The following is a 15,945-nucleotide window of genomic DNA, read 5'->3' on the forward strand; positions in this document are numbered from 1 at the left end:
AAAGAAAACATTAATTAATGCAGTGTCCATTGCTGTTTTGATACTATGACTATCTACAGCCTGATTGGAGTTTATCAAAATAACATTTCCATCGATGAATGATTTGTGTAAGAGCTACGTTTTCTAATGTTTTGAACTGAAATCAGCATAAAGCCAGTTAAAAAAACAAACCAAAAAACTCATATAGTTCTGAATTGTGTTTGATTATTCAAAAATATTTGCAACAGTTTCATTGAAAATTTTTGCTTTGTTGTCCAGTGCCCCTGAGTGCTGTCAGGAGGATGGACATCTATGATGAACAGGTGACCACGATGCGCGTGAGGTGGGAGGAGGCTCCGGGAGCCACAGGCTACATGCTGCTGTACAGTGCCATCAATGCTACCCAGCCCACTGCCGAGCAGGAGGTAAGATGCATTCTGGGAACGCAGGGGGAAACAGTATGTGAGCTGCACATGTGACAGTATTCAGTAAGGAAGCCATTATCAGATGCACATAAGTTTATATAAGCTGCACCAAACATTGCGAAACACTAGAAGTGACCAAACACTTCAGCCCATTGTCACCAGTGTTTGAGTAAAGACAGATGTCACACACTGAATTAACATTTTACAAAGCAGCCACTGTTTGCTTCATCAATCAGCAGGCGAGTAAAGAGGACAAAACACAGAGGAACTTTGTTAGTTACAGAGGAATGGATGAAAAATGAACTCACTCTGCCAGGGGAACATCATCATTTGTTCATGAGGTGTAAACCCAGTGAGTCAAAACAATATTAAGCAGATGTACTTTGACAAACATATTTCCTTCATTATGCGCACATTTTTCTTTCTTTGTCACGTGGCAGTCCCCATTTTCCGCTTTCCCTCTGACTCTGTGTTGTTTGGCTTGGTTTGGTGTCCTTCCAGATGAGAGTCAGCGGAGATACAACCGATGTCCAGCTGGTGAAGCTCCTCCCCAACACGGCCTACACACTTTCCCTCTTTGCCCTCCATGGAGAATCAGCTAGTGAACCCCTGACCAAGCAGGGAGTCACCTGTACGTGGCTGCCTCATCTCGAGATTATTTCATTAATGGAACTCATGCAATATAAAGAAACGGATTGAAAGTATCTGTTGTATGTTCTATGGTTAGTGCCCAGGCCACCCGCGGGTGAACTGAGGGTTCGGGACGTTACCCACAGCACCATGTGGCTCAACTGGGATGCTGCTCCTGGCCTCGTTCGCAAGTACCTCATCACCTACAAGCCCGAGGAAGGAGAACCAAAAGAAGTGAGTTAGCTACTTTCTTTTGTTTCCCAACATTGAAAGCGTTGGACCACCCACAGGTGAAGCACACTGATAACTTCTTTATGAGACCAACTCTGCCAACGTAATGCAAACTGCAGCTGGTTGAGTGGACTTCAGGCAACATTGTAGAGACCAGTAAAAAGATTTCAAAACAATCGGAAAGGGAATTTTCAGTGTCCAAATGGTGACGGTGAAGGTAGAGAATAGATAATACTTTATAGGTGCATCTTCTCCTTTGGGAGTTCTAGAGCTTCCACTGTATTTCTATTTTCACTGCTCTAACCCTAACAAACATACACCATTTATACAGACTGAGAAACAACCCATATAGTTAATTTACTAAATAAATAACGGCACTCTTGTCATCATTGGTGTTTGTTTCAATTTCCCTAAGTTTGATCACTTCTGGCCAAGTTCACTACTAGTTTTATGAGTTGCACATTAAACTGTAGCCAATTCCCCTGGAAACTTGAGAACGTTTCAATGTTTTGCAACTTTTTACATATTTTACTTGAAGAGAAAAACACCCGAATCTTTTCAAAGCTCTTCTTTATTGTTTCACAATCCCCGTCTTAGACTACCCCCACCATCGGGCTACATTTTGTAACAGACCAGGGAAAGTAAATGGCCAGAATGAAGAAACAAACCTCCTAAACTCTTGATTACTTTGATGTTTTTATGTAACAACAATATTGTTCTCCAGCTGGAAGTCGGGGGAGGTGTCACCACCAGACAACTGGACAACCTGATCTCTCAGACTGAGTACGGTTTAGCCGTCACACCAATCTACGACGAAGGACCTGGACAGCCGATGCTGGGACAAGCCATCACAGGTAGAAGATAATTCTGATGAAAATGCAAGCGATATGCCCTGCCTTTTGGGTGCTCACCTTTTGTTCCTCTTCTTTACAGATGTGGTTCCAGCGCCAAAGAACCTCCGGTTCTCTGAGGTTACCCAGACAAGCTTCAGGGCTACCTGGGAGCATGGGGCCCCTGACGTGGCTCTGTATCGCATCGGCTGGACGAAGAAGGGAGATGGCAACTTGCAATACGTAAGAGGAAACCATCTGTCCAACATGTTTACACTTTGAATAAATGGCACAAGTTTTTCTTAATGAGTCCCACAGTCAGAGCTTTGGCTAAGCTCTCCGATCGAGACGCCGGGAACATCTAAAAAACAGACTTTTTGCACCAATACAATTATAATCTCTTCAGTGTGGCTCTTGCGCTGCGTGACTTCGGTTTGCGTCGGCGAAAATCTTTCGTGAAGCACCATCCCACATGCTGTGTTTGTGTTTTCCTCATCAGGCCATTCTTAACAATGATGAGACGACCCACGTCCTGGAGAACCTGGAGCCCGACACGCCCTACGATGTGTCCGTCACTGCCATCTACCCCGATGAGTCGGAGAGCGAGGACCTTCTGGGAACAGAGAGGACATGTAAGACGTTCGCGCCATTCATTCGGCAATTCTTTGTCTGATCACAGATTTGCTCGTATTACTCATTCCCAGTGTTCATATTTGACCAAGACCAGTTACTTACCTTTTTGATTTTGCCTTCCTGAAATATGCTGAATGAAATGTTCAGTCAAGGGAATTCCCATTATACCTTTCTATTTCTGCCTCTGTAGTGCCCGCTGGTGCTGTTAGTAGACCATGTAAGTATGTGCGTGGTAAAGCGGGAGGATGCTTTTCATCTCGAGCAGACCAAAGCATGTTTCAATGTCTGAGTCAGTCATCGGTGCTGTTGTTCATTGGACGACTTGTTTCATCCATCAAGCAAGACTCCTAACCCATCCACCACTCCAATGGTGCTGCAGCTGACACAGTCCAGTTTCACTATGTGTGCTGTGCGTCATTGCCTGTGTTTTCTGTGTTGTCCGAGGCTTGTTCATGAGTTTGTCCGCATTCAGTCATGTTAAATGGCTGAAGATGGATTTCCACCATGCATGCCTGGCAAAACTGGGACTTCAGTCTCAGTTTATGAAGCTCATTCCATCAACCATCATCTGTTCATCCATCCATCTGTTCATCTCCTTAATCCCTGCATTTATCAGTCTGTCATTGTCATCATGATCATCATCATCATCATCTTCATCAGTCCATTGCTCATCAAGAAAATCCATCCTGCTTCAGAAAAGTCACAATCCTCAAGCGGATTGTCTTTTCCTCTTTAAAGCTGCCGTCCTTGTTACTGATTAGCAGTAAAACATTTTAATTTTGCCATAAATAAAGCATCAATATCTTTAAAATAATACTGTGATGGAGACATCATTTTAAATAAGGAATCTTAACATTAATTGACTCAAATAACAAGGACTGTGTCTTTAAAGCACATTTCAGAAATGTTCCACATAAAAATGTTGAAATGGCACAGAATTGGCTTGACTGTAATTGTGATGTATTTGCTTGCATGTACGCTTCGCAGCGCCCCTCGGACCTCCCACCGGATTAGTTGTTTACAACGAAACGACCACCACCCTGAACGCCAGGTGGACTCCCCCTCCGGGCCGCGTCCAGAACTACAAGATCACTTACGTGCCCACAGCAGGAGGCAGGAGTCAGACCGTAAGTCACAATGCAGCCGGGCAGATTTTGCGAGAGGGGGCTCATGGGAGAATCGAGTTGAACATTAGAGTGGAGGCACCTAAAAAAAAAAAAAAAAAGGCTACCATTGACTTCTCTCTTCTATATTTAGACTACCAAGTAGAAATCACTTGTTTGGGGCAGTTGTCGCATGGTTTCAAATATTAGCTACTTAAATAATCATAAACAACAGTCAGCATCCTACAGTCAGTAAATTGCTTTTTTTCTTCAAGCATAGATTTTCCTCCTAGAAATATATGTTGATAACCACAACCTTCTGTTGGCCAAATATTTCAGTTTGTTTTAAGTGAAATCAGTCATTTGGATTTAACAGCAATAATATAGAAAGAAATAACCTCTTCCTACATTTTCCTCAGTTTTTCCTGTCACTGCAGACTGTTTCCCCTGGCCGTGCATATTTTGGCTGGATGACTGAATTTGCAGAAAATCTATTTGGATGACAGCTGAATTTTTGGTTTCAATTTGCTCCCAGACATTTCTCATTGCTTCCACGAGCGAGACTTAAAAGTGAGACCAAGTGCTAAATTATTCCGACGCACATGCTCAAACTCTTAATCACAGGCCGAGTGTCTCTCTGATGAGTTGCAAAACAGATCTTTAAGTCTGTGTTAAATCTTTCGACTAACATATTTCAACTTCACTGCTCAAGACGGATAACCTCCACAGTTAGGTCTCGGTATAGGACTATGTACTTTTCTTTTCTGACAATCTGAGAGCTACTGGAGAGCAGCAATGGCACACTTTGCATGTGTCGGAAAATGCGAAGCACTTGCCCAGTCAGGTCAGTGTCTGTAATGAGAGAGCAGAGTGCCACAGGTGTCATATATTACACAGCAGTTAATGTTTAAAGTGCTGCATTCTCAAACCCGGCCATTATTTAAGTTTTTTACCTATTTTGAAGAAAAGCCCATATGGCGTACACCATCCGTCACGCACAAGAAAACAGCTAAAAGTTTAAGTAAATTTTCTCTCCTTGTAATTTACCTTGTCAGACTTTATGTGTGAAACGGCTCAGCTGGTGTTATTTAGGTCACTTGTTGACCATTTGTTTCCCTCTTACCGCTTGGATGGAATGTTTTGCTCTTTAGTGAAATCCAGTTATGCTGATTGTCTGGGTGATATCATGCTCAAAGTCTGATGGAAAACTGGAGGCGATCGCTCGAGCTCTCGCCAAACTACCTTGGTTCACTCTGAAGATGTCAACCAGGACGCCAAGAGTTTTGCATTGTTTCATCTGGGACAACAGTCGTGTGTTCAGGAAGTGTTTTACAGACAGTTCGTAGGATCAAGAAAACAAAACAGTGCATCTCTGAATTTGTTTTCTCAGCAAGTTGCACAATAAGCCAACTTCATAGCGACTGCACAGTCGATTAAATTGGACGTACACATGTGGTCACATACATTATAACACACAAATCCACATGCTTGCACACTCTCCTACATTATATCTCAGTCCAAAAGCTTTGCGGTAAATTCAGGATCAGTTATGACAAGACATCCGACTGTTTCAGCCATCAGCGAGAAGATTTACCTTGGCCGCTGCACTCTGTTCTCACCGCGTCCCAAAACACCCCAAACATTCCTGTCCTGAAAGGTTGACAGCCTCGTAGTTTTCTGGAAGAATTCCTTTCATCAGGTTATCGATTCAAGAAACGCATGGTGAAGTCTTTATCTTCACAAAAATAAATCAGATGTTCTTTTCTGAAATTGTTGCACAAGGATATTTTGAATGTGACAGCAGTTAAAGATATATTATGTCTATAAAGAAAGAACCAGTTGAATAAACTTTAAACCAACCAAATCCCTCACGACCGCTTGTAAATTCAGAAAATTTGAAGCTACCAGTGTTTGTATTAGCCAACAGTCAGTTTATGTCCCTTCAGACTCAGGTTGGAGGAAAGAAGAACAACGTCCTGCTGCCGAAGCTGACCCCCGACACAGAGTACTCCATCAGCGTGGCTGCAGTTTACGCCAGAGGAGCTAGCAAGGATCTGAATGGCATTGGAAAAACCAGTGAGTTGGATACTAACGCAGGGAAATCTGCAGTAAATCTATCCATATGTACAATTTGTTTAATTCTGAGCACATAGAAGTTGATTAAGGGTGAAACTATTCATGTGCCATTTTAGAAATGTATAATTTTGGCAATTTAAGCTTATTTAGTCCAACCCCTTAGCTCAAAAATACTTAATATTAACAATTATATCATATTAAACACTTATGTGCTCATGTTTTATTTTCTTAATTGTTTATTACTGATAATTATTTACTTGAATATTCATACTTGAATCTCAATTATTTTTGTTCATGCTTCCTCAGGGCCTTTGGGTGGTGTCAGGAATCTCAGAGTGACAGACCCCACAACCAGCACCCTGAATGTGCTGTGGGAGGCTGCAGAGGGGAACGTGCGTCAGTACAGGGTGTACTATCGCCCTGCAGCTGGAGGAGAAGAAGAAATGGTAATTAAATCAACACCAAACGATCAGCGAGTCCATCTCCACCACACAGAGCTCAGCAACATGCATGCTGTGTTGTCCATCATGTTTCTAGGTGCAGGTATCAGGCAGCACCTACAACACTGTGCTGAAAAACCTACAACAAGACACCGTCTACACCGCCACCGTGGTTCCCATTTATTCTGCTGGAGAGGGACAGCGCATGTCAGAGAATGGCAAAACACGTAAGTCTTCCTGCATCCAAGTAATGACGGGTGTGGAGAACAATTTATTGCCGTAAGAAGCTGCCTCAGTGGCAGCTCTCAAGGTTTTAACCAAAGCCCACATATACTGAGAAGAGGGCTTTTCTTTGAATGACATACTGCCTAATGGAAGATTTTTCCTCAGTCAAGAATCCATTCACGTCGGTCCAGAGTGAACCTACTGGCCTGATTTGTTGGCTCGCACTTACTCTACATCCGGAACCTTCTGTAAAGCATTACGTTTCAACCGATGGGTTTCATCCAAGTCGTTTTAGAAGCAATAAGCACATCGAATGCCATTAATTTGCTCAGGAGTGAAGTCACACACACAATAGATGAGCAATCGAACATTCGGCACTCTATAAAATGACAGCATATAGACTCTGTCAGCTCAGTTTGAATTGCTTCAAAGAACATGGATTTTTAAGTTTTTTTCCCACAGTAAAAACCACGAGGCCTGCCGGGAATGAGTCAGCGTTTTGTGGGGTGATTGCGTAGGAAGGAATTCCTCCACGCTGGCAGCATTATAATGGTGTCTCCTCTTTCTTTACCGTAATGTTGTCCATTTATAGGTTTGACTGAAGGGCAGTGGTCAGGATAATGGAGAGGCTGAGGAATGGGGGAAGAGATACATAGAGTATTTGGCTACTCTGTTAGCGGAAAAAGAAAAGGGGGGGTGGGCAGAAATGAATGGAGAGCATTATTACTTTTATGGCTTAGAGCTCACTTGGTGATGGTCATGGTCCATGCCCGCTACTGCTGCCTCTATTTTTCAGGCGTAGTTCATTCAGAGCGTCTTTTTCAGCAAACTCTGATACAGTATGTACAGTACTCAGTTCTCAGCTGCAAAAGTTTTCTTCTAAACTTCTCCATCCTTATACCCGGATTTGCTCTCTCACTATTTGGCTGTTCAGCGAGTGTTTATTGTGTCTTAAAATTTAAAGCTGCTTTCTAAGCCGCGGCTTTGGTGTGTGAAATCTTTAAAGCACGGAAGCCCTCTCGCTGTTTTTTTGCTCGGCATTCATTGGGGTTATAATGTAGAGCAGCACAAAGCGTCCAAACATCTGTTTTGGTTTTCTTTATTTCAGAAGGCAAGTTTCCTCCACACAGAGCTGCACCTACGCCTTGTATATCCTTTTCATTAACCTTTAGGGCACTGTCAGGAAGCGTCCCGTTGATAGCGCTATTGTTAAATGATGTCTTAAAACTCGTCTCGGATGGTTACTGGGATGTTTTCTCACAATTTTATTGAAATGTTCTCATGTAGTGTAGCCTTGTTCTGGCTACGGACCATTTTTCTTTGCGCTGAGACAAAGGAAAACAGCAGCACCATTTACAAGAATCACAATGCTGTCATTCAGACAAATTCCATCACAAGATATGAAATTGTAATATAACACATACATTATAATCAATGTTGAAGTATCCCTGGTTAAGACATCATGTGCTGACATCCTCACATATGGGGGATTGTGTCTATTTATTGATATTGTATTTTTACTGTATTATTGGACTTCAGCCTTGACATAAATAATCTTTGTTCTTGTTCTTATCTCCTTTTCTCCTCAACACCCTTCCACCCCTGATCTTTCCCTTCCTTATCTCCATCTCCACCTCACCATACTTGGCATCCCATCAATGTTCCCGACCTGGTAGTGGAGCGCAGCCCCGTCAGGAACATCCAGGTCTTCAACCCCACCACCAACACTTTAAACGTCCGTTGGGAAGCTGCCACAGGCCCAGTTCAGCAGTACCGGGTGGTGTACTCTCCTCTTACTGGAGCCCGGCCCTCTGAGTCGGTAAGTTTTTACCTGCTTTCCAAGAAAAAATGCACACAGTGGACGTGCGATAGGAGTGGCAAATAAGAGAAGTAGGCATTTTATTGCTAATGTCCCTCAAGTTAAATCTTTATATACCAACAAAAGCTGAGGAATTCTGTAAGAAAACCGAGGATCACTTTGATCCATTTTTGACCAACATTTATAGCCAGCCATATGCAGGAGCACACTGTTTACTGCTCGGAGCAATATGCCTGTTCACCAAATGGGATAAAGTGGGTGCATTTACATGTGTGCACTTAATGCCATTTGGACCCTTTTCTGTAACTATCTATTAAAGTTTAAAACCAAGACATGATCAAGGCATAGCAGAAATAGCAAAGGCAGAAATGTTTTAATTGCAAGCTCCCCGCTCTCTATGCAACATGTGCCGTCTGGAATCCGAGTGCCCACAACTTCTTCTGTAAAGGTCTCTGGGTTGCTTAAAGAATCCATGAAACCAACCTGGTACTACTTTACATCATTTCATTAGTGCTTTTGAGCATCTGCCAGGTGGATTGCAGCGTTACCAAAAGTTTGTTCACCACTTCCTCACAAGCATTTATAAAGAGAAATTTGTTGCAGTGGATTTTCTGCACATCCCCTTTCCTTAAACCAATAGTGGTAGCACTGCCATCCATCTTCAAAACCACTTTTTCAAATGTGAATCATTAAGTCCAAATCTAATTTATCCAAATTCATCTTAAAAAAAATTGAATGAAATGAGCATTACCCAAATCAAGGTTAATAATGATTTATATCAGGAAGTTTTAAAGGAAGGTAAAAGAAGGTTTATATCATTGGGCTCCTCATGCCAAACATAAGTGGTTCTACTTATAGAACTGAGATTCTAAGGCAGACCTGGGAAGGCAGACCTTGAAATCCCTTTCAGATTTAACCAGTTTTTCTTTTGAAATCTTCACAAACAAATCCATCCCAAACCTATTTTCTCCTCTGTCCACCTGCGGCTGCTGCGCTGATATTAATCCTCCACCTCTGTCCCTCCCTCGTGGAGGTTATCAGCAGGGCATCACCCTCGAGGAGCTTTGACCTCACTCTGCCTCAATGGAGAGAGAAAGTGGGAGTGAGGAAGAGGTTATGACCTCTGCAATCAGCTGTCTTCAGTGTGTCAGACTGCCCTGAACTGCAGCGCTGGTGTTCAAAAATTCCCTCGTTCAACAACAACCACACCTCTGAGCATCAAAGGAATATTTGAGTCCAGCCTTCACTCTGCGTTTACAGCGAGGGGCTTATTGAGTAAAACAGGGGTGCGAGAGGTGGTGTTGGACACATACAGCTGTCAGGGGAGACGAGAAGTCTTTGTTTGTGTAAGTGTCAGGTGGCGGTTCCTCTCGTGTTCTTGGTTTGATTTGACTCATTGCAGGTTAAGTGTCACATCCACAGCACGGAAACTCAAAAATAATCCATGCCGACTTGGTTTGATGTGTTTGCGCAGATCTTGGTACCAGGAACCACCACCACCGCCCTGCTGCAGCAGCTGCTCCCAAACACTGACTACAATGTGGGAGTTGTTGCCCTCTACAGCGACGGCGAAGGCCCCTCCATCAGCGACGCCGGAAAGACACGTAAGTACCAACACCAATATGCTCATATGAAAAAACAAGGTGATTACCTCATGTAACATGTTTTTTTTTTTTTTTTCCCTCATGTTTCCACCCTCAGTGCCCCGCAGTGGCCCAAGGAACATGCGTGTGTACGACCCCACCACCACGACTCTCTCCGTCAACTGGGAACACGCAGAAGGTCCAGTCATGCAGTACCGCATCACCTACGCCCCGACTACAGGAGACCCCATTGAGGAATACGTAAGCAAATTGTCACAGACGCAGACACACTCTTGCTTTATTGACGTTTTATTCCCATTTTCATCACCTGATATGTGTTTGCAGACGACAGTACCTGGCAACAGAAACAACGTGGTCCTGCAGAACCTGGATCCAGACACTCCCTACAACATCAGAGTGACTGCTATTTACCCAGATGGACCAGGGGGAGAGTTGGAGGGAGATGGACGCACAGGTATAAACAGTTCAGTTTCTGGTGGTGTTTTCAATGCTGCACATGCACAAGTAATTGTAGGACAGCAGGAAATCTGAACAGATGAATTCACTGATTAAGGTTCCTAAATGCATTATAGTAAAAGCGGATTGAGTGAAATTCTTGACTTTTCGGGACTGCTGAGGCACCAAGAAGCTTGTGCCAGAGAATCATAAACAGCCTGTTCTCCGGGGTGGAGGATTTCAAACTCGCAATGCCGGCCAATTTCCTGCCTACTCAACAATAGAGACATTATGACACATCATAATGCTACTCTGCTCCTTTGGGGAGTTTTTAATCAACAATATGTTGTTTCTACAGCTTCATTTTGAAGAAGCAGAATTTACCAACATATTGACTTAGGATTTTAAACAGAGCTCTGGCCTGTCGGTTTTAATTACCAAGGCTTTTGTGTCACAATGCTGAAATTTCATATTTCTGGATGCCACGACTGTGAACCTTGGCTAGTGTTGACTGTGTTGCCATATCTTGTTTTCTACAGTGGGGATGCTGGGACCCAGAAACCTCCGTGTTTCTGATGAGTGGTACACCCGCTTCAAAGTGGCCTGGGACCCTGCCCCCTCTCGGGTCAACGGATACAAACTCATGTACCGACCTGAAGGTATTAAGGCTTGTATATGAACACAATGTTTGAAAAAATTGGGTCCTGAGCACTGAACTCTGTAGAGTCTATACCAATCTTCAGGATCTTCTCCAACTTTGAGTAATGACACTTGTGTGACATTATTGTTTCCTTTTAGGCTCTGATGAGTTCCTGGACGTGGCCGTTGGAGATGTGACCTCCCACCAGCTACACAACTTGAAACCTGGAACTACGTACGACGTGAAGGTGCTGGCTCAGTACAACACAGGCGTCAGCGCACCTCTGGATGGTCAGGGCACCACATGTGAGTAGATGATGGGATCATCAGTTTTTTGATGAGGATAGGTCCTCGATTGCGTGGTAGAATCAGATAAATGCATACTTCTTTTTGTTCCTTTCAGTGTACTTGAATGTAACAGACCTGACGACCTACAATGTTGGCTACGAATCCTTCTGCCTCCGATGGGCCCCACACAGAGCAGCCACCTCCTACAGACTCAAAGTTAATCCCTTTGACAGTAAGGGCCTTGGTGAATTATGTCCTTACTTTGGTCGATCAAAGCTGAATGAAGCCATTTGATTTTGAGGCCTCTTCCCTTTTTCTTTGTTTTTCCTCAAGCCTCAAAGAGTGGAGCTCAGGAGATCACTGTCAGAGGATCTGAGAGCAGCTACTGCTTTGACGGTTTGAGTCCCGACACTCTTTACAACGCCACAGTGTTCACCCAAACGCCCAACCTGGAAGGACCTGGAGTCAGTGTCAAGGAGAGGACATGTAAGGAAAATTCTAATTCAATGCTTTCTTTAACATGAATGTCCCTTCACTGGAATCAGTATATTGTTTCAACTTTATTATTGTGATTTGTCATAGTGGTGAAGCCCACTGAAGTACCAACTGAGCCCCCCACCCCTCCTGCTCCTGTAACAGTCCCTCCTGCACTGGACGGTGAGGAGAGCTTTAACATTGACATCTGTTGGTTAACATTAGAGTGTGTTATTTATAAGTGCTGTTTAAATGTCCCACAGTGTGCAAAGGTGCCAAAGCAGATCTGGTCTTCCTCATCGATGGGTCCTGGAGTATTGGAGATGAGAGCTTCAATAAAGTCATTCAGTTTGTGACAAGTATGACCGCAGCCTTTGATGTCATCAGCCCAAGAGGCATGCAGGTCAGCTGATGGGAATACTTATTCTGTTGGAATACTTACACAAAAAGCACATCCAAACTTGCAGAAAATTGGGGAATAGTGTTCTATGACTCTTGTTAACAATTGGGAAAACTATTTGTAAAAACAGAACTGTGGGAAATTTGCCAGAGTCAAAGTGGATGCGATTTTGGCAAAAAACACGAAAAAAGTGGGCAGCAAGCGGCAGACACACACAAAATGTCATCTGAAATGTTCTCGTTCACATTTATCTTTCCCTCAGGCTCACTGGGGACTGAAGCTAATTGCAGTTTACAAGGGGTTAAAGGGCAGGGTTACACCCTGAACAGGTCACCAGGTCATCACAGGGCAAACACACACAAACACACTCACATTCACACCAACAATCAATTTAGAGACACCATTTAAAACTAACATGGAAGTCTTCGGCCTATTGAAGGAAACCGGATTGCCATGCATATGCAGGAAAACATGCAAACTCGACTCAAAGGCCCTATATACCCTGCAATCGAAGAGGGGATATTCTCCTTGAGACCGAACTTCTAACTACTGTTCAGATTTATTTATTTTGCTAATATATGTAATTTTTTATCGTTTGTTATCAGGTTTCCTTTGTGCAGTACAGTGATGACGCCAAGACCGAGTTCAAACTGAACACTTACCACGACAAGGGCATTGTGCTGTCAGCTCTGCAGACTGTCCGCTACAGAGGAGGCAACACCAAGACAGGTACGCCATTCAATGTATTAAGTATATAGACTCAATAAAAGATGAACCAAACAAGGAAACTTTATTAAAAACAGTACCAGTCAGGATAAGGAAATCAGAGGTGCTTTATAGGAATTTAAAAATTAAAAAAAGAAATCCTTAAAGCAAAATTAGAAGTCAGTTTGAGGTAAATGTTGCATGAAAAAGCTCAAATTAGAAGCTTGTCCTAGTGCAGTGACTGAATCAGATGTCGATCAGTTGAGCAGAATATTAAGATCTCTTGATAAATGTCCTCTGATTCCTCATTCAGGCATCGCTCTGAAGCACGTCTATGAGAAAGTGTTCACCTCTGACAGCGGAATGAGGAGGAACGTCCCCAAAGTGCTGGTGGTTGTCACAGATGGACGATCCCAGGATGACGTCAAGAAGAGTGCAGAGAAACTACAGCATTCTGGTACGTCTGGAAATACTCATATCTATCATGTGCAATTTAGCTTGGAATTGTATGGGAAGGACTTATCCCCATGACATTATTGCAACACTGTCCTCCTTTTAATTTCCTTCATCGGAGCCAAAGTTTGCGGCCGATTTAATAAACTCTTATAATCCTTGCGCTGATGGAAGTGCCTGTGGTTATTGGAAACTTAACAATGGGCTTTGTTTGATTTGTGCGTGCTTTTCCTCCACAGGCTACAGTGTGTTTGTTGTTGGAGTGGCTGATGTAGATATGGCAGAGTTGAGAAACATTGGCAGCAAGCCCAGCGAGAGACACGTGTTTGTGGTCGACGACTACGACGCTTTCGCCAAAATCCAGGACAACCTCATCACCTTCATCTGTGAAACGGCCACTTCGAGTAAGTCGTAGATTAATGTGTCATCAGACCTTCATTACAATATCTGTCTGCCAGGAGGGACAACTTTTTATTTTCTCCAACTCATTAGCCCACCTGCAGAGGTGGAGAGGAAGCTGAAACACTGACGTACATCTCTTATTATCTTCTGCCAGAGAAACCTGTAGAGAGACATGACCCGCATTCTTTAATCTTATAACTCCTTGCTGTGTTTCAGCTTGTCCTCTGATCTACATCAATGGATTCACCACGCCTGGTAAGCACACAACATCTCCAGACGTCATTAGTTGATCTCCTGGGAGCTAACATGCTATGGTGCTAAACAGTAGAAAGGGAGTTGCACTCTTAACCCGATCCACCCATTCCAGGCTTCAGGATGTTGGAGGCTTTCAACATCACAGACCGAACATTCGCCGGCATGAACGGCGTCGCCATGGAGCCTGGCACCTTCAACAGCTACATCTCTTACAAGCTGCTCGCAGACTCCTTCCTGAACCAGCCCACCAAGTAAGGAAAAACCACTTCTGTGTGAAACGTGCGAGTTCGCTTTGTGCAGGCTCCCCACCTATTGGCCTGAAAGCCTGTGCTCTGCCCACAGTCGTTACTCATAATGAGGGTTAAGAAGGGTTTCCCTCCTGCTCCTTGGTACTAAACCACAGCACTATTTTCTCTGAGAGTTTGAAGTGTCTGCAGGAACTGCTCCCCATTGAAATAAAAGGTTTCCAAATTACAAAGTTCTTGAACCAGGCCTCACTGGCTGGCGAAATAACCTCTGGATTATGAGTTGTGAATCCTTATAAGTGGTGCTTGACTTGATTATTTTAAATATTTTGTTAATATGTTCATAATGATGCAAATTTAGTGCAGCCATTGACTTCATGCAGGCAAATGGAAACGGTTAAAATTACAGAGGAGAGGACAGAAAATCCTTTCAATGTGTGGCCAATTTAGGCAAAGCCTTGGGGCAAAACTGGCAATAATCTACAGATTCTACATCATGAATGCTCCACTAGCTGCTGCATCAATGTTGAAGGATTCAATGGTCTTCATGTTGTGGCTTCTCAGTTTGGACATGTGACTCACTATAATGTTATGCTTCTCTCTCCAATAGGGAGATCCATCCAGAGGGCCTTCCGCCTGCTTACACCATCATCCTGCTCTTCCGCATCCTCGGCGATACAGCCCCCGCACCTTTTGACATCTGGCAGGTTTCAGACAAAAACGACAACCCCGAGGTCGGGCTCACAGTTGATCGTAAGTCCGCCCGCCATGTATTTGCTGTAAGAGGAAAGGGCATTGCTGCAGATGTGCACACAGCTATGCAGTATATTGAAAAGTGTAAACATCAATATAAAGCTTTGTCATACAATCAGGTTGACATTTGCAATCTTTCACGTCATTCTAAATGAGTATACTTCACAATTGTGGCAAGCATGCTGATAATTATGACAATGGACGTAATCCCAGCTATCCTCGTCTTTATCTCTCTGCTCCAGCTTCAAGCAACGTGTTCTTTATAGTCCCGTCTGTGCTTTGCGTGTCTCTACGTCTTAACGCATCGTCGGTGATCCCTCTCTTTTCAGCTACCAGCAGAACAATCACGTTCTACAACAAGGACACCCGAGGGGAAATACAAAAAGCAACTTTTAATGAGGCGGCGGTGAAGCGGATTTTCCATGGGAGCTTCCACAAGGTAAACACGCAACGTGATTCTTGAGAGAGAAAGAGAGACTCGTAAATGTTTCACTGTCAGTCGTGGGCTGGTTATCCTCTCTTTGGATCACTTTCACTCTCTCTTTTCTCTTCCTTCCTCCGTGTGACTTGTATGCAACATTTATTATGGCTTCAATGCCTTTTACTGGAAAGCCTTGACAAACAGCCAGTGTCACGAAGCTGTATTATGTTACCTGTCAAATGTTGCCCCGCCATGAATCTTGCGTCACTCTGCTGTCAAAGTGGACTTTGCCCTTTTTCTTTATGATTTGACATTGAACTTTGGGCGATTAATTTTGATAAATAGGTGCTGGGGGCCATAAATAAGTTTAAAGAGTGGCTGGAGAGAGAGGCTGAGTGACCCAGTGTAATGTGCAAACTATTAGTGCTAATCATGAGGTCTGACCACATAAAGAGTGGAAATTATTCTGGGAGTAGTTAA

At 43.5% G+C, this 15,945-nt stretch overlaps 1 protein-coding gene across 3 annotated transcripts in view; it reads left to right on the plus strand.

Moving 5' to 3' along the window:
• Positions 1–15,945, plus strand: part of col12a1a (collagen, type XII, alpha 1a) — a 56,101-nt gene that overhangs the window by 25,287 nt on the left and 14,869 nt on the right. For 2 of the 3 annotated variants that reach the window (XM_080513467.1, XM_080513469.1), the window contains exons 24-51: positions 259–404; positions 906–1,035; positions 1,132–1,268; positions 1,990–2,119; positions 2,199–2,338; positions 2,595–2,727; positions 2,919–2,945; positions 3,716–3,855; positions 5,778–5,907; positions 6,214–6,353; positions 6,445–6,574; positions 8,249–8,391; positions 9,866–9,995; positions 10,093–10,235; positions 10,320–10,449; positions 10,970–11,089; positions 11,229–11,375; positions 11,473–11,589; positions 11,691–11,843; positions 11,940–12,014; positions 12,095–12,234; positions 12,837–12,960; positions 13,250–13,393; positions 13,629–13,793; positions 14,008–14,046; positions 14,159–14,297; positions 14,902–15,044; positions 15,374–15,483. In XM_080513467.1, coding sequence (XP_080369593.1) covers positions 259–404; positions 906–1,035; positions 1,132–1,268; positions 1,990–2,119; positions 2,199–2,338; positions 2,595–2,727; positions 2,919–2,945; positions 3,716–3,855; positions 5,778–5,907; positions 6,214–6,353; positions 6,445–6,574; positions 8,249–8,391; positions 9,866–9,995; positions 10,093–10,235; positions 10,320–10,449; positions 10,970–11,089; positions 11,229–11,375; positions 11,473–11,589; positions 11,691–11,843; positions 11,940–12,014; positions 12,095–12,234; positions 12,837–12,960; positions 13,250–13,393; positions 13,629–13,793; positions 14,008–14,046; positions 14,159–14,297; positions 14,902–15,044; positions 15,374–15,483 — 3,545 coding nt within the window. The remainder of the gene's footprint in view (positions 1–258; positions 405–905; positions 1,036–1,131; positions 1,269–1,989; positions 2,120–2,198; positions 2,339–2,594; positions 2,728–2,918; positions 2,946–3,715; positions 3,856–5,777; positions 5,908–6,213; positions 6,354–6,444; positions 6,575–8,248; positions 8,392–9,865; positions 9,996–10,092; positions 10,236–10,319; positions 10,450–10,969; positions 11,090–11,228; positions 11,376–11,472; positions 11,590–11,690; positions 11,844–11,939; positions 12,015–12,094; positions 12,235–12,836; positions 12,961–13,249; positions 13,394–13,628; positions 13,794–14,007; positions 14,047–14,158; positions 14,298–14,901; positions 15,045–15,373; positions 15,484–15,945) is intronic. The other variant, XM_080513468.1, reaches the window with a different exon arrangement.

Source organism: Blennius ocellaris, assembly GCF_963422515.1.
Source record: "Blennius ocellaris genome assembly, chromosome: 17".
Lineage (NCBI taxonomy): Eukaryota > Metazoa > Chordata > Actinopteri > Blenniiformes > Blenniidae > Blennius > Blennius ocellaris.